This window comes from Salvelinus alpinus, chromosome 4 (assembly GCF_045679555.1).
Source record: "Salvelinus alpinus chromosome 4, SLU_Salpinus.1, whole genome shotgun sequence".
Lineage (NCBI taxonomy): Eukaryota > Metazoa > Chordata > Actinopteri > Salmoniformes > Salmonidae > Salvelinus > Salvelinus alpinus.
In genome coordinates this window covers 103,083,850-103,103,113 of record NC_092089.1, presented here as the reverse complement: position 1 = coordinate 103,103,113, position 19,264 = coordinate 103,083,850, and the positions used below count along the sequence as shown (strand labels likewise).

Below are 19,264 nucleotides of genomic sequence, written 5' to 3'. Positions count from 1 at the left end.
ACACACACACACCACTACAGCGAGACAACCGTCAGTAACACACACACACACACACCACTACAGCGAGACAACCGTCAGTAACACACACACACACACCACTACAGCGAGACAACCGTCAGTAACACACACACACACACACACACACACACACACACACACAGCGAGACAACCGTCAGTAACACACACACACACACCCCTACAGCGAGACAACCGTCAGTAACACACACACACCACTACAGCGAGACAACCGTCAGTAACACACACATACACACACACACACACACACACACCCCTACAGCGAGACAACCGTCAGTAACACACACACACACACCCCTACAGCGAGACAACCGTCAGTAACACACACACACACACACCACTACAGCGAGACAACCGTCAGTAACACACACACACACTCTCACTCTTACCCAGGTGGTTAATTTGTGTGACTGTTCTATCAGTGTTTTGTTACTTGTCATGTTTTGTGTTTTGTGTAGACCCCAGGAAGAGTAGCTGCTGCCTCTGCTAAAGGGTTAGGGTTATGGGGATCCTAATAAACACACTTACCCAGGCGGTTAGCAGGGTGGCGTTTAAACAGCATTCTCAGCAGACTCTGGGCTTCTAGACTCAGGAACTGAGGCATCCCTAACTTAGCTCTGAGGAGGGAGGGAGGGAGGGGAGAGAGAAGACAGGAGAGAAGAGCACGAGTGAAAACAATGTCCTGAACAAATGTCAAATTGGCTTCTTACCAAAATATCGTATGACAGACCACGTATACACCCTGCACATCCTAATTGAAAAAGATAATGCAAATAAAAAGTGAAGTCTTCTCATGCTTTATTGATTTAAAAAAAAGCTTGAGACTCAATTTGGCATGAGGGCCTGCTGTATAAACTGATGTAAAGCGGCGTTCTGGGAAAACCTACAATATTATAAAATCAATGTATACAAATAATGTGCGTGGACCAAATAAGCAAAAAACACAGATTTCTTCCCTTCGGGCCGGAGGGGTGAGACAGGGATGCAGCTCGAGTCCCACCCTCTTCAACATATGTATCAACGGATGATCTGGTGCAGTTGATCTGGTGTTTCAGTCCCCAACCAAGGAGGGCCTACAGCAGCACCTAGATATTCTGCACAGATTATGTCAGAATTGGGCCCTGACAGTAAATCTCAGTAAAACAAAAAATAATGGTATTTCAAAAAAGGTCCAGATGCCAAGACCACGACCATAAAATCTATCTAGACACCGTTGCCTTAGAGCACACAAACAACTATACATACCTCGGTCTAAACATCAACACCACAGGTAACTTCCACAAAGCTATGAATGATCTGAGAGACAAGGCAGAAGGGCCTTCTACGGCATCAAAAGGAACATAACATTTGACATCCCCAATTACTATCTGGCTACAAATACTTGAATCAGTTATAGAACCCATTGCCTTCTATGTTTGTGGTCCACTCACCAAACAAGAATATACAAAACAGGAAAAACACCCAATTGAGAATTCTGCAAAAAATATCCAGAATTAGGACTATACCTACAAATGATAAAAATCCATAAAATAACTTAATTCTACAACTACCTAAAAAGAAGCGATTCTCAAACCTTCCATAACAAAGCCATCACCTACAGAGAGATGAACCTCTGCCAGCTGGTGCAGGGACTCTGCTACAAACACAAACAGACCCCCCAGGACAGCAACACAATTAGACCAAACCAAATCACGAGGAAAAAATTATATAATTGATACATTGGAAAGAATCATTAAAAAAAACATAGCAAACTGGAATGTTATTTGGACCTAAACAGAGAGTACACAGTGGTATAATACCTGACTGAGACTGGCCCAAAATTAAGGAAAGTATTGACTATGTACAGACTCAGTGAGCATAGCCTTGCTATTGAGAAAGGCCACCATAAGCAGACCCGTTCCTACAGAGAAGACAGGATGTGGCTACTGCCCACCTCCTAACCTACCAAATGTATGACCATATAAGAGACACATATTTCCCTCAAATTTGTGACCTGCTGCCACAAGATAAAGGTCAACCAGAAGGTCAGATACACAAATGTAAATATAACCTATATTTATCCCCCGTCATTTGTATATTCTCCTATTTGCACATTGTCACAACACTGTACATAGCTTATGTAACATTTTAAATGTTATACTCTGGAAACTGCTAACAATATGATATTATGTTATTCTATTACATTTTTGGGTAATGTTTACTGTTAATGTCTGATTGTTGTTGTCTTTGTTTTGTTTAAATCGCTTTGTTGTTTTAGCATTTGTAAAAAGAGGCAAGAGGAGAAGGTAACAATGTAACAGAACAAATCACAAGTTACCTACTATGTGTACCTACACTGTAATTACATTGTACCAACATGTCAAATTGGGTAGTTATGTAGTCGGTAGTTTAGTGTTAGTGCACAGTTAGGAAAAACTACCAAGACACACTTCTACACTCCATCCTCCAGGTGGCAGCACCAACCGAGTCAAGGGCTGTGCTCTGCCAGGAAACCTTGATAAGCACATCAGGTTCTGCCAATTAGGTGATGGTCGTCAGAGTCCCAGCCTGCAAGCCGTGAGGCTGGTGGTTTTGTTTGGTAGCCATAAGTTTTCAAACTCACCGACCCAAATGAGTCAAGACAGAGCTGGCCTGGACCAAGGTAAGGTTGCAGTCTCCTGGTTACCACATCAGTCACTGGCTTTATCAATAAGTGCATCGAGGACGTCGTCCCCACAGTGACTGTACGTACATACCCCAACCAGAAGCCATGGATTATAGGCAACATTCGCACTGAGCTAAAGGGTAGAGCTGCCACTTTCAAGGTGCGGGACTCTAACCCGGAAGCTTACAAGAAATCCTGCTATGCCCTGCGACGAACCATCAAACAGGCAAAGCGTCAATACAGGGCTAAGATTGAATCGTACTACACCGACTCCGACGCTCGTCTTATGTGGCAGGGCTTGCAAACTATTACAGACAACAAAGGGAAGCACAGACGCGAGCTGCACAGTGACACGAGCCTACCAGACAAGCTAAATCACTTCGAGTCAAGCAACACTGAGGCATGCATGACAGCATCAGCTGTTCCGGACGACTGTGTGATCACGCTCTCCGTAGCCAACGTGAATAAGACCTTTGAACAGGTCAACATTTACAAGGCTGCGGGGCCAGACGGATTACCAGGACTACAGGAAAAGGAGGACCGAGCACGCCCACATTCTCATCGACGGGGCTGTAGTGGAGCAGGTTGAGAGCTTCAAGTTCCTCGGTGTCCACATCACCAACAAACTAGAATGGTCCAAACACACCAAGACAGTCGTGACGAGGGCACGACAAAGCCTATTCCCCCTTAGGAAACTAAAAAGATTTGGTATGGGTCCTCAGATCCTCAAAAGGTTCTACAGCTGCAACATCGAGAGCATCCTGACCGGTTGCAAGGCTTCCCTACTGGTTGTGTGTCTGCACTGACATGTGACCTACTGGTTGTGTGTCTGCACTGACATGTGACCTACTGGTTGTGTGTCTGCACTGACATGTGACCTACTGGTTGTGTGTCTGCACTGACATGTGACCTACTGGTTGTGTGTCTGCACTGACATGTGACCTACTGGTTGTGTGTCTGCACTGACATGTGACCTACTGGTTGTGTGTCTGCACTGACATGTGACCTACTGGTTGTGTGTCTGCACTGACATGTGACCTACTGGTTGTGTGTCTGCACTGACATGTGACCTACTGGTTGTGTGTCTGCACTGACATGTGACCTACTGGTTGTGTGTCTGCACTGACATGTGACCTACTGGTTGTGTGTCTGCACTGACATGTGACCTACTGGTTGTGTGTCTGCACTGACATGTGACCTACTGGTTGTGTGTCTGCACTGACATGTGACCTACTGGTTGTGTGTCTGCACTGACATGTGACCTACTGGTTGTGTGTCTGCACTGACATGTGACCTACTGGTTGTGTGTCTGCACTGACATGTGACCTACTGGTTGTGTGTCTGCACTGACATGTGACCTACTGGTTGTGTGTCTGCACTGACATGTGACCTACTGGTTGTGTGTCTGCACTGACATGTGACCTACTGGTTGTGTGTCTGCACTGACATGTGACCTACTGGTTGTGTGTCTGCACTGACATGTGACCTACACACTACACGTTCATGTTTTAAATGTAAAAGTTGTAAGTCTTTTGTCTGTAATGTATAATCCTTTATATGTCGGACCTGTAAAGACTAGTCGTCGCAATTGATGTCGGCTAATGGGGATGCTAATGAATTGACTCCAACAACAGCACCAGTGCGGTGGACTCCAACAACAGCACCAGTGCGGTGGACTCCAACAACAGCACCAGTGCGGTGGACTCCAACAACAGCACCAGTGCGGTGGACTCCAACAACAGCACCAGTGCGGTGGACTCCAACAACAGCACCAGTGCGGTGGACTCCAACAACAGCACCAGTGCGGTGGACTCCAACAACAGCACCAGTGCGGTGGACTCCAACAACAGCACCAGTGCGGTGGACTCCAACAACAGCACCAGTGCGGTGGACTCCAACAACAGCACCAGTGCGGTGGACTCCAACAACAGCACCAGTGCGGTGGACTCCAACAACAGCACCAGTGCGGTGGACTCCAACAACAGCACCAGTGCGGTGGACTCCAACAACAGCACCAGTGCGGTGGACTCCAACAACAGCACCAGTGCGGTGGACTCCAACAACAGCACCAGTGCGGTGGACTCCAACAACAGCACCAGTGCGGTGGACTCCAACAACAGCACCAGTGCGGTGGACTCCAACAACAGCACCAGTGTGGTGGACTCCAACAACAGCACCAGTGTGGTGGACTCCAACAACAGCACCAGTGTGGTGGACTCCAACAACAGCACCAGTGTGGTGGACTCCAACAACAGCACCAGTGTGGTGGACTCCAACAACAGCACCAGTGTGGTGGACTCCAACAACAGCACCAGTGTGGTGGACTCCAACAACAGCACCAGTGTGGTGGACTCCAACAACAGCACCAGTGTGGTGGACTCCAACAACAGCACCAGTGTGGTGGACTCCAACAACAGCACCAGTGTGGTGGACTCCAACAACAGCACCAGTGTGGTGGACTCCAACAACAGCACCAGTGTGGTGGACTCCAACAACAGCACCAGTGTGGTGGACTCCAACAACAGCACCAGTGTGGTGGACTCCAACAACAGCACCAGTGTGGTGGACTCCAACAACAGCACCAGTGTGGTGGACTCCAACAACAGCACCAGTGTGGTGGACTCCAACAACAGCACCAGTGTGGTGGACTCCAACAACAGCACCAGTGTGGTGGACTCCAACAACAGCACCAGTGTGGTGGACTCCAACAACAGCACCAGTGTGGTGGACTCCAACAACAGCACCAGTGTGGTGGACTCCAACAACAGCACCAGTGTGGTGGACTCCAACAACAGCACCAGTGCGGTGGACTCCAACAACAGCACCAGTGCGGTGGACTCCAACAACAGCACCAGTGCGGTGGACTCCAACAACAGCACCAGTGCGGTGGACTCCAACAACAGCACCAGTGCGGTGGACTCCAACAACAGCACCAGTGCGGTGGACTCCAACAACAGCACCAGTGCGGTGGACTCCAACAACAGCACCAGTGCGGTGGACTCCAACAACAGCACCAGTGCGGTGGACTCCAACAACAGCACCAGTGCGGTGGACTCCAACAACAGCACCAGTGCGGTGGACTCCAACAACAGCACCAGTGCGGTGGACTCCAACAACAGCACCAGTGCGGTGGACTCCAACAACAGCACCAGTGCGGTGGACTCCAACAACAGCACCAGTGCGGTGGACTCCAACAACAGCACCAGTGCGGTGGACTCCAACAACAGCACCAGTGCGGTGGACTCCAACAACAGCACCAGTGCGGTGGACTCCAACAACAGCACCAGTGCGGTGGACTCCAACAACAGCACCAGTGCGGTGGACTCCAACAACAGCACCAGTGCGGTGGACTCCAACAACAGCACCAGTGCGGTGGACTCCAACAACAGCACCAGTGCGGTGGACTCCAACAACAGCACCAGTGCGGTGGACTCCAACAACAGCACCAGTGCGGTGGACTCCAACAACAGCACCAGTGCGGTGGACTCCAACAACAGCACCAGTGCGGTGGACTCCAACAACAGCACCAGTGCGGTGGACTCCAACAACAGCACCAGTGCGGTGGACTCCAACAACAGCACCAGTGCGGTGGACTCCAACAACAGCACCAGTGTGGTGGACTCCAACAACAGCACCAGTGTGGTGGACTCCAACAACAGCACCAGTGTGGTGGACTCCAACAACAGCACCAGTGTGGTGGACTCCAACAACAGCACCAGTGTGGTGGACTCCAACAACAGCACCAGTGTGGTGGACTCCAACAACAGCACCAGTGTGGTGGACTCCAACAACAGCACCAGTGTGGTGGACTCCAACAACAGCACCAGTGTGGTGGACTCCAACAACAGCACCAGTGTGGTGGACTCCAACAACAGCACCAGTGTGGTGGACTCCAACAACAGCACCAGTGCGGTGGACTCCAACAACAGCACCAGTGCGGTGGACTCCAACAACAGCACCAGTGCGGTGGACTCCAACAACAGCACCAGTGCGGTGGACTCCAACAACAGCACCAGTGCGGTTGACTCCAACAACAGCACCAGTGCGGTTGACTCCAACAACAGCACCAGTGCGGTTGACTCCAACAACAGCACCAGTGCGGTTGACTCCAACAACAGCACCAGTGTGGTGGACTCCAACAACAGCACCAGTGTGGTGGACTCCAACAACAGCACCAGTGTGGTGGACTCCAACAACAGCACCAGTGTGGTGGACTCCAACAACAGCACCAGTGTGGTGGACTCCAACAACAGCACCAGTGTGGTGGACTCCAACAACAGCACCAGTGTGGTGGACTCCAACAACAGCACCAGTGTGGTGGACTCCAACAACAGCACCAGTGTGGTGGACTCCAACAACAGCACCAGTGTGGTGGACTCCAACAACAGCACCAGTGTGGTGGACTCCAACAACAGCACCAGTGTGGTGGACTCCAACAACAGCACCAGTGTGGATGACTCCAACAACAGCACCAGTGTGGATGACTCCAACAACAGCACCAGTGTGGTGGACTCCAACAACAGCACCAGTGTGGTGGACTCCAACAACAGCACCATTGCGGTTGACTCCAACAACAGCACCATTGCGGTTGACTCCAACAACAGCACCAGTGCGGTTGACTCCAACAACAGCACCAGTGCGGTTGACTCCAACAACAGCACCAGTGCGGTTGACTCCAACAACAGCACCAGTGCGGTTGACTCCAACAACAGCACCAGTGCGGTTGACTCCAACAACAGCACCAGTGCGGTTGACTCCAACAACAGCACCAGTGCGGTTGACTCCAACAACAGCACCAGTGCGGTGGACTCCAACAACAGCACCAGTGCGGTTGACTCCAACAACAGCACCAGTGCGGTTGACTCCAACAACAGCACCAGTGCGGTTGACTCCAACAACAGCACCAGTGCGGTTGACTCCAACAACAGCACCAGTGCGGTGGACTCCAACAACAGCACCAGTGCGGTGGACTCCAACAACAGCACCAGTGTGGTTGACTCCAACAACAGCACCAGTGTGGTGGACTCCAACAACAGCACCAGTGTGGTGGACTCCAACAACAGCACCAGTGTGGTGGACTCCAACAACAGCACCAGTGTGGTGGACTCCAACAACAGCACCAGTGTGGTGGACTCCAACAACAGCACCAGTGTGGATGACTCCAACAACAGCACCAGTGTGGTGGACTCCAACAACAGCACCAGTGTGGTTGACTCCAACAACAGCACCAGTGTTACTTACTTGAGGATCATGTTCATTGTCTCGTTGCGGTCTTTGCCCTGGAATGGTAACGTCCCAGTCAGCATTTCAAACTATACAGAGGAGAGACAGACATTAGGCTGGGGTTACAGGTACAGGTAGAGACATTAGGCTGGGTTTACAGGTACAGGTTAGATACAGGTAGAAACATGAGGCTGGGGTTACAGGTACAGGTTAGATACAGGTAGAGACATGAGGCTGGGGTTACAGGTACAGGTTAGATACAGGTAGTGACATTAGGCTGGGGTTATAGATACAGGTTAGATACAGGTAAAGCCATTAGGCTGGGGTTACAGGTACAGGTTAGATACAGGTAGAGACATTAGGCTGGGGTTACAGGTACAGGTTAGATACAGGTAGAGACATGAGGCTGGGGTTATAGGTACAGGTAGAGACATGAGGCTGGGGTTATAGGTACAGGTTAGATACAGGTAGAGACATTAGGCTGGGGTTACAGGTACAGGTTAGATACAGGTAGAGACATTAGGCTGGGGTTATAGGTACAGGTTAGATACAGGTAGTGACATTAGGCTGGGGTTACAGGTACAGGTTAGATACAGGTAGAGACATTAGGCTGGGGTTACAGGTACAGGTTAGATACAGGTAGAGACATGAGGCTGGGGTTATAGGTACAGGTAGAGACATTAGGCTGGGGTTACAGGTACAGGTTAGATACAGGTAGAGACATTAGGCTGGGTTTACAGGTACAGGTTAGATACAGGTAGAAACATGAGGCTGGGGTTATAGGTACAGGTTAGATACAGGTAGAGACATGAGGCTGGGGTTACAGGTACAGGTTAGATACAGGTAGTGACATTAGGCTGGGGTTATAGATACAGGTTAGATACAGGTAAAGCCATTAGGCTGGGGTTACAGGTACAGGTTAGATACAGGTAGAGACATTAGGCTGGGGTTATAGGTACAGGTTAGCTACAGGTAGAGACATGAGGCTGGGGTTATAGGTACAGGTAGAGACATTAGGCTGGGGTTACAGGTACAGGTTAGATACAGGTAGTGACATTAGGCTGGGGTTACAGGTACAGGTTAGCTACAGGTAGAGACATGAGGCTGGGGTTATAGGTACAGGTAGAGACATTAGGCTGGGGTTACAGGTACAGGTTAGATACAGGTAGTGACATTAGGCTGGGTTTACAGGTACAGGTTAGATACAGGTAGAAACATGAGGCTGGGGTTACAGGTACAGGTTAGATACAGGTAGAGACATGAGGCTGGGGTTACAGGTACAGGTTAGATACAGGTAGTGACATTAGGCTGGGGTTATAGATACAGGTTAGATACAGGTAAAGCCATTAGGCTGGGGTTACAGGTACAGGTTAGATACAGGTAGAGACATTAGGCTGGGGTTACAGGTACAGGTTAGATACAGGTAGAGACATGAGGCTGGGGTTATAGGTACAGGTAGAGACATGAGGCTGGGGTTATAGGTACAGGTTAGATACAGGTAGTGACATTAGGCTGGGGTTACAGGTACAGGTTAGATACAGGTAGTGACATTAGGCTGGGTTTACAGGTACAGGTTAGATACAGGTAGAGACATTAGGCTGGGGTTACAGGTACAGGTTAGATACAGGTAGAGACATGAGGCTGGGGTTATAGGTACAGGTAGAGACATGAGGCTGGGGTTATAGGTACAGGTTAGATACAGGTAGTGACATTAGGCTGGGGTTACAGGTACAGGTTAGATACAGGTAGTGACATTAGGCTGGGTTTACAGGTACAGGTGATGTAGAGGTGTGCGTGTGTTTACCATGAGCACTCCTAGACTCCACCAGTCAGCACTCTGTGTGTGTCCTCTTCTGTTGACGACCTCAGGAGCCATGTACTCCACCGTCCCACAGAATGAATAGGCCTTCTTATCAACATCCACTGACTCCTTACTCAACCCAAAGTCTGAAATACACAACCACCTCTTTATTTGAACTCAAACATAAACACACAACATCATCTCCTGAAGCACCACAGCACACAGCCCAGACAGAGAGCAGGTCATACCTGTTAACTTGATGTGTCCAGCTTCGTCTAACAAAATGCTGAAAACAGAGAACCACATTAGTAGGTTTAGTAGAGAAAAACACAGACCTCCTGACAGTAACAACATCAACAGCAGGACAATGTGTTTCTAAAGTAAATAGCAGCACCCAGAATACACTAACCCATCACCCCTAACCCATCACAACACCCCTAACCCATCACCCCTAACCCATCACAACACCCCTAACCCATCACAACACCCCTAACCCATCACCCCTAACCCATCACCCCTAACCCATCACCCCTAACCCATCACAACACCCCTAACCCATCACAACACCCCTAACCCATCACAACACCCCAAACACCACAACCACCCCTAACCCATCACCCCTAACCCATTACCCCTAACCCATCACAACACCCCTAACCCATCACAACACCCCTAAAACCACCCCTAACCCATCACAACACCCCTAACAACACCCCTAACCCATCACAACACCCCAACCACCCTAACCCACAACTAGCAACACCCCAACCCGACACCAGTAACACCCCAACCCGTCACCAGCAACACCCCAACCACCCTAACCCGTCACCAGCAACACCCCAACCACCCTAACCCGTCACCAGCAACACCCCAACCACCCTAACCCGACACCAGCAACACCCCAACCACCCTAACCCGTCACCAGCAACACCCCAACCACCCTAACCTGTCACCAGCAACACCCCAACCCGTCACCAGCAACACCCCAACCACCCTAACCCGTCACCAGCAACACCCCAACCCGTCACCAGCAACAACCCAACCCGTCACCAGCACCACCCCAACCCGTCACCAGCACCACCCCAACCCGTCACCAGCAACACCAGAACCACCCTAACCCGTCACCAGCAACACCCCACCCACCCTAACCCGTCACCAGCAACACCCCAACCCGTCACCAGCAACACCCCAACCACCCTAACCCTCCACTAGCAACACCCCAACCACCCCAACCCGTTACCAGCAACACCCCAACCACCCTAACCCGTCACCAGCAACACCCCAACCACCCTAACCAGTCACCAGCAACACCCCAACCACCCTAACCAGTCACCAGCAACACCCCAACCAACCTAACCCGTCACCAGCAACACCCCAACCAACCTAACCCGTCACCAGCAACACCCCAACCACCCTAACCCGTCACCAGCAACACCCCAACCACCCTAACCCGTCACCAGCAACACCTCAACCAACCTAACCCGTCACCAGCAACACCCCAACCACCCTAACCCGTCACCAGCAACACCCCAACCACCCTAACCCGTCACCAGCAACACCCTAACCCGTCACCAGCAACACCCCAACCACCCTAACCCGTCACCAGCAACACCCCAACCAACCTAACCCGTCACCAGCAACACCCCAACCCGTCACCAGCAACACCCCAACCACCCTAACCCGTCACCAGCAACACCCCAACCACCCTAACCCGTCACCAGCAACACCCCAACCACCCTAACCCGTCACCAGCAACACCCCAACCACCCTAACCCGTCACCAGCAACACCCTAACCCGTCACCAGCAACACCCCAACCACCCTAACCCGTCACCAGCAACACCCCAACCAACCTAACCCGTCACCAGCAACACCCCAACCCGTCACCAGCAACACCCCAACCACCCTAACCCGTCACCAGCAACACCCCAACCACCCTAACCCGTCACCAGCAACACCCCAACCACCCTAACCCGTCACCAGCAACACCCCAACCACCCTAACCCGTCACCAGCAACACCCCAACCACCCTAACCCGTCACCAGCAACACCCCAACCACCCTAACCCGTCACCAGCAACACCCCAACCACCCTAACCCGTCACCAGCAACACCCCAACCACCCTAACCCGTCACCAGCAACACCCCAACCACCCTAACCCGTCACCAGCAAAACCCCAACCACCCTAACCCGTCACCCCAACACCCCAACCCGTCACGAGCAACACCCCAACCACCCTAACCCGTCACCAGCAAAACCCCCAACCACCCTAACCCGTCACCAGCAACACCCCAACCAACCTAACCCGTCACCAGCAACACCCCAACCACCCTAACCCGTCACCAGCAACACCCCAACCAACCTAACCCGTCACCAGCAACACCCCAACCACCCTAACCCGTCACCAGCAACACCCCAACCAACCTAACCCGTTACCAGCAACACCCCAACCACCCTAACCCCTCACCAGCAACACCCCAACCACCCTAACCCCTCACCAGCAACACCCCAACCACCCTAACCCGTCACCAGCAACACCCCAACCACCCTAACCCGTCACCAGCAACACCCCAACCACCCTAACCCGTCACCAGCAACACCCCAACCACCCTAACCCGTCACCAGCAACACCCCAACCACCCTAACCCGTCACCAGCAACACCCCAACCACCCTAACCCGTCACCAGCAACACCCCAACCTCCCTAACCCGTCACCAGCAACACCCCAACCACCCTAACCCGTCACCAGCAACACCCCAACAACCCTAACCCGTCACCAGCAACACCCCAACCACCCTAACCCGTCACCAGCAACACCCCAACCACCCTAACCCGTCACCAGCAACACCCCAACCACCCTAACCCGTCACCAGCAACACCCCAACCACCCTAACCCGTCACCAGCAACACCCCAACCACCCTAACCCGTCACCAGCAACACCCCAACCACCCTAACCCGTCACCAGCAACACCCCAACCACCCTAACCCGTTACCAGCAACACCCCAACCACCCTAACCCGTCACCAGCAACACCCCAACCAACCTAACCCGTTACCAGCAACACCCCAACCACCCTAACCCGTCACCAGCAACCACCCTAACCCGTCACCAGCAACACCCCAACCACCCTAACCCGTCACCAGCAACACCCCAACCACCCTAACCCGTCACCAGCAACACCCTAACCCACAACTAGCAACACCCCAACCACCCTAACCCATCACTAGCAACACCCCAACCACCCTAACCCACAACTAGTAACAACCTAACCCATCACTAGCAACACCCCAACCACCCTAACCCACAACTAGCAACACCCTAACCCATCACTAGCAACACCCCAACCACCCTAACCCGTCACCAGCAACACCCCAACCACCCTAACCCATCACTAGCAACACCCCAACCACCCTAACCCGTCACCAGCAACACCCCAACCCGTCACCAGCAACACCCCAACCACCCTAACCCGTCACCAGCAACACCCCAACCACCCTAACGCACAACTAGCAACACCCCAACCCGTCACTAGCAACACCCCAACCACCCTAACGCACAACTAGCAACACCCCAACCCGTCACTAGCAACACCCCAACCACCCTAACGCACAACTAGAAACACCCCAACCCGTCACTAGCAACACCCCAACCCGTCACTAGCATCACCCTAACCCATCACTAGCAACACCAAAATGATGTAGATTAGGGTTTAAATCACTAGAGTTAGCGGCAGAAAGACTAGGAGGGTTAGGGGTCAGGGATTATGGTACATACTTCTCTGGTTTGAGGTCTCTGTAAACTATGCCCAGGTGGTGCAGGTGGTCGAGGGCCAGAGCCAGCTCTGCTAGGTAGAATTTGACATCTTCCTCTGTAAACATAACCTAGTGAGAACTGGACACATTTACTGTCTGTTCTGGCCTCGGAGGGAAGAGTCATAGGCAACACATTATAATGTCATATTCTTAAATACAGTTAGAGCTACACAAAACAATATTATATACATTATATTAATAATACTATTTACACATTTAAATACAGACAGATTCTTTATAGCACTATACAGTCAGTGGCCAGTTTATTAGGAACACCACCCCCGTTCATGATAATGGTTGGCTCCTACAGACAGTGAGTCACGTGGCTTGTTATATAAAGCAGGCAGAAAGGCATCAAGCCATTCAGTCACTGTCCGATTGAACGTTAGAATGGGAAAAACGAGTGACCTAAGCGACTTTGAGCCGCTCTCCTGGCCTTTTTACACACAACAGTGCCTAGTGTTTCCCCGAGAATGGAGCGACAAACACAAAGCACCTAGCCAACAGCAGTCCTGTGGCTGAAAACAGCCCGTTGATGAGAGGCCAAAGGAGAATGGAAAGAATAGTGCAAGCTAACAGTCGGGCCACAAACAGGAAAATAAACAGCACAACAGTGGTGTGCAGAACAGCATCGTCGGTCCTTATCACAGATGGAATATTGCAGCAGACGACCACACCGGGTTCCAGGCGACCACACCGGGATCCAGGCGACCACACCGGGTTCCAGGCGACCACACCGGGATCCAGGCGACCACACCGGGATCCAGGCGACTACACCGGGATCCAGGCGACCACACCGGGATCCAGGCGACCACACCGGGATCCAGGCGACTACACCGGGATCCAGGCGACCACACCGGGATCCAGGCGACCACACCGGGTTCCAGACGACCACACCGGGATCCAGACGACCATACCAGGTTCCACTCTTACCAGTGTGGGCGATCACCCACACTGGGCGATCACCCACACTGGGCGATCACCCACACTGGGCGATCACCCACACTGGGCGATCACCCACACTGGGCGATCACCCACACTGGGCGATCACCCACACTGGGCGATCACCCACACTGGACGATCACCCACACTGGACGATCACCCACACTGGACGATCACCCACACTGGACGATCACCCACACTGGACGATCACCCACTGGGCGATCACCAACACTGGACGATCACCCACACTGGACGATCACCCACACTGGACGATCACCCACACTGGACGATCACCCACACTGGACGATCACCCACACTGGACGATCACCCACACTGGACGATCACCCACACTGGACAATTGAGGACTGGAAAAACAATGCCTGGTGCGATGAATCCCGGTTCCCGTTGCATCATGCTGAGAGTCAGGATTTGGAGTAAGCAGTCCATGGCCCCATCCTGCCTGGTGTCAACGGTACAGGCTGGTGGGGGTGGTGTAATGGTGGGGGGAATGTTTTCCTGGCACACGCTAGCAATGTTTGAACGCCACACCTTGTAGAATCCCCAAAGAATTCTGACTGCTCTGGAGGCAAAGGGGATCCTACCCAGTAGTAGATGGGTGTACCTAATAAACTGGCCATTGAGTGTATATTTAAATGCAGAGAAAAGCAAAGTGAATAACCCAGATGTTGTGATGTTATTTCTAATCATAATAGACTATAGTAGCAGAAAGGTGTCTCACCTCTTTGGATAAGCGCGTGAAGACGTCTCCTCCCCTGAGAAAGTCCAGGATTAAATAGAGCTTCCCTTCGGTCTGGAAGGCTGAGAGAGAAGAGGCGTTAGACACCTCTATAGTCAGTACAATGACAGAGTAATGCTACGCAGACTATGAAGGGGAGAGAGGGTAGAGGTGAAGGGTCAGGGGTTAAAGATCAGACTAACCGTAGTGCAACTTGACTATGAAGGGGTGGTTGACCTCCACTAAAATGTCTCGCTCCATCTTGGTGCGAACTCTGTCCCTGACTGGACAGACAAAGAGAGAGAGACAGATGAAGTTCCAGACAAACAGGACCATTAGTTTCTAGCATAGTGTCAGAGAGACCATCTGAGAGAACACGTATGTGAAGATGATAACTGGACTGTTACCTTTCAACGAAGCCTTCTTGAGGACTTTCATTGCATATAACTGACCCGCGTCTGGACCCGTGACCTTCCGGACCAGAAAAACCTTTCCAAAGGAACCCTGTCCCAGCACCTTAAGCAGCTCAAACTGCCTCGGGTCAGCCTTCTCACAGCCCTCCTTCACATGGTGGGTGATATGGATCTCTGAATAGGACGTAACCTCGTCCTACACACAAACACAAACAGTTAGTACTGCATGTACACACAAAATATATACGCACATACAACCCCTTATTCAAGTAGGTCACCAGTGGTGGGAACATCTGCCCTACAATCGATGGTCAAGCCGTCCATCCTCTCCAACTTGGGAGTCAACTTTGACCCTTCTCTGTCCTGTGATGCCCATATAAACCGTATCCGCTAACATGTTTCTATCTATGAAACATTGCCCGGCTCAAACTATCGCTCTCCCAGCCAGATACAGAGAAACTAGCCCACACCTAAATCTTTTCCCGGATTGACTACAGCTCTGTTCAGGGGCCTTCCAGACAAATCAATTCAGAGGCTCCCGAGTGGCGCAGCAGTCTAAGACACTGCATCCCAGTGCAAGAGGAGTCACTACTGTCCCTGGTTCGAATCCAGGCTGTATCACATCAGCCTGTGATTGGGAGTCCCATAGGGCGGCGCACAACTGGCCCAGCGCAGTCTGGGTTTGGCCTGGGTAGGCCGTCATTGTACATAAGAATTTACTCTTAAAACTTCTTGTCAATAGGGGGGCGCTGTTTTCACTTTGGAAAAAATCGTGCCCAAATTAAACTGCCTCGTACTCTATTCTAGATCGTACAATATGCATATTATTATTACTATTGGATAGAAAACATTCTCAAGTTTCTAAAACTGTTTGAATTATATCTGTGAGTAAAACAGAACTCATTTTGCAGCAAACTTCCATACAGGAAGTGAAAAATCTGAAAACGATGCTCTGTTCCAGGGCCTGCCTATTCAATTGCCTAATATTTATCGATATGCATGCACTTCATACGCCTTCCACTAGATGTCAACAGGCAGTGGAAGGTGGAATGGGGTGTCTAGCTTGATCTGAGGTCGAACAAGAGCCTTTGGAGTGACAGGTCCGGCATTTTCTTTGTCTTCTCAGGCGCGCGGCGGAGCTCGACATTGGCTTCTGAAAAGCGTTCGGTATACACGGCTAATATCTCCGGCTCTGATTTTATTTGATACATATTAGAAAAACATCATAAAGTAGGTTTTTTCAACCGAGTTTCATCAGTTTATTCAACGTTTATTGGGACTTTTGGAGTTTTCCGTTCTTTGCGTCGAGAGAAACTGGGAACGTCATTAACATTGGCTAGCATTGTGGCACGAATTCGAAAGGAGAAAAGGATATTCTAAAACCAAACAACGATTTATCCTCGACCTAGGACTCCTTGTACAAGATTCTGATGGAAGCTCAACAAAAGTAAGAACAATTTATGATGTTATTTCATATTTCTGTGGAAAATGTTATTCCTATTCTCTGCCGTTTTGGCGGGCGCTGTCTTGCAATAACGCAAGCTGTTTGTTATGGGAAAGTTATTTTTAAAAATCTAACACGGCGGTTGCATTAAGAACTAGTGTATCTTTCATTTGCCATACAACAAGTATTTTTATGTAACGTTTATGATGAGTTCTTTGGTCAGATTAGGTGAGTGTCCAAAATAGCTCCGGACATTCTGGTGAATCGATGCTACATATTCACAATGTATAACCACGGTTTGCAGCTCTAAATATGCAAATTTTCGAACAAAACATAAGTGTATTGTATAACCTGATGTTATAAGACTGTCATCTGATGAAGTTGGTCAAGGTTATTGATTAATTTTATATCTTTTGCTGGTTTTTGTGAATGCTATCTATGCGGTGAATAAATGCTGTTGTGTGTTTGGCTATTGTGGTAAGCTAATATAATGCTATATTGTGTTTTTCGCTGTAAAACACTTTAAAAAATCGGAAATATTGGCTGGATTCACAAGATGTTTATCTTTCATTTGGTGTACACCATGTATTTTTCATAAATGTTTTATGATGAGTATTTAGGTATTTCACGTTGCTCTCTGTAATTATTCTGGCTGCTTTGGTGATATTTTTGATGGTAGCTGCAATGTAAAACTATGATTTATACCTCAAATATGCACATTTTCGAACAAAACATAAGTTTATTGTATAACATGTTATAAGACTGTCATCTGATGAAGTTGTTTCTTGGTTAGTGACTAATTATATCTATATTTGGTCGGTTTTGTGATAGCTACCTATGCGGTAGAAACATGGTGAAAATATGCGGTTGTGTGTTTGGCTATTGTGGTTAGCTAATAGAAATACGTATTGTGTTTTCGCTGTAAAACATTTTAAAAAATCGGAAATGCTGGCTGGATTCACAAGATGTTTATCTTTCATTTGCTGTATTGGACTTGTGATTTCATGATATTTATATGCTATTATTTACTAGTGGCGCTATGCTAGTCAGCTTTTACTGATGAGGATGCTCCCGGATCCGGGATGGGTGTTAAGTAAAGGTTAAATAAAGGTTAAATAATCAAAATAAAAAAAATTCTCCAGAATAGTGCAGCCAGAGTCCTGACCAGGACCAAGAAGTCAGCCCACATCACCCCCGTCCTTACTGAACTCCAGTGGCCTCCGGTCAACTAGCGGATAGACTGGAGAATCCTCCTCATAGTCTTTACAGTCTAGAATAGACTGAGGGACCTCTCTTGCCCCTCGCCTACGGAATGCTCTCCCTGATGAGGGACCTCTCTTGCCCCTCGCCTACGGAATGCTCTCCCTGATGAGGGACCTCTCTTGCCCCTCGCCTACGGAATGCTCTCCCTGATGAGGGACCTCTCTTGCCCCTCGCCTACGGAATGCTCTCCCTGATGAGGGACCTCTCTTGCCCCTCGCCTACGGAATGCTCTCCCTGATGAAGGACCTCTCTTGCCCCTCGCCTACGGAATGCTCTCCCTGATCATCTAAGAGCCGCTCCATTAATCTGAACTTTTAAAATGGGACATAAAACCCATTTCTCAAAACTGTTTTTCTTCTTATCCTAATCTGGAAAATGCTTTTAGCACCTAGCCTATCTACTGATTCTAAATGTATTCTGTTATTACTTTATCTTTTTGTTTTGCGTTTAACATATACACTATCCTCTACCAGATACACTATCCTGAAAAGCTCTTTACCAATGACTATTATTATTACTACTACTACTGCGCACACCCTCCATGTTCCTCACACAGTGAGAAACACCCTCCATGTTCCTCACACAGTGAGACACACCCTCCATGTTCCTCACACAGTGAGACACACCCTCCATGTTCCTCACACAGTGAGACACACCCTCCATGTTCCTCACACAGTGAGACACACCCTCCATGTTCCTCACACAGTGAGACACACCCTCCATGTTCCTCACACAGTGAGACACACCCTCCATGTTCCTCACACAGTGAGACACACCCTCCATGTTCCTCACACAGTGAGACACACCCTCCATGTTCCTCACACAGTGAGACACACCCTCCATGTTCCTCACACAGTGAGACACACCCTCCATGTTCCTCACACAGTGAGACACACCCTCCATGTTCCTCACACAGTGAGACACACCCTCCATGTTCCTCACACAGTGAG

At 50.0% G+C, this 19,264-nt stretch overlaps 1 protein-coding gene across 3 annotated transcripts in view; it reads right to left on the bottom strand.

Moving 5' to 3' along the window:
• rps6kal (ribosomal protein S6 kinase a, like) overlaps positions 1–19,264 on the bottom strand; it is a 125,827-nt gene that overhangs the window by 94,440 nt on the left and 12,123 nt on the right. For all 3 annotated transcript variants that reach the window (XM_071399847.1, XM_071399846.1, XM_071399844.1), the window contains 8 exons: positions 15,602–15,803; positions 15,398–15,478; positions 15,198–15,277; positions 13,479–13,585; positions 9,953–9,990; positions 9,708–9,850; positions 7,922–7,992; positions 565–653 (listed from right to left, as the gene is read on the bottom strand). In XM_071399847.1, coding sequence (XP_071255948.1) covers positions 565–653; positions 7,922–7,992; positions 9,708–9,850; positions 9,953–9,990; positions 13,479–13,585; positions 15,198–15,277; positions 15,398–15,478; positions 15,602–15,803 — 811 coding nt within the window. The remainder of the gene's footprint in view (positions 1–564; positions 654–7,921; positions 7,993–9,707; positions 9,851–9,952; positions 9,991–13,478; positions 13,586–15,197; positions 15,278–15,397; positions 15,479–15,601; positions 15,804–19,264) is intronic.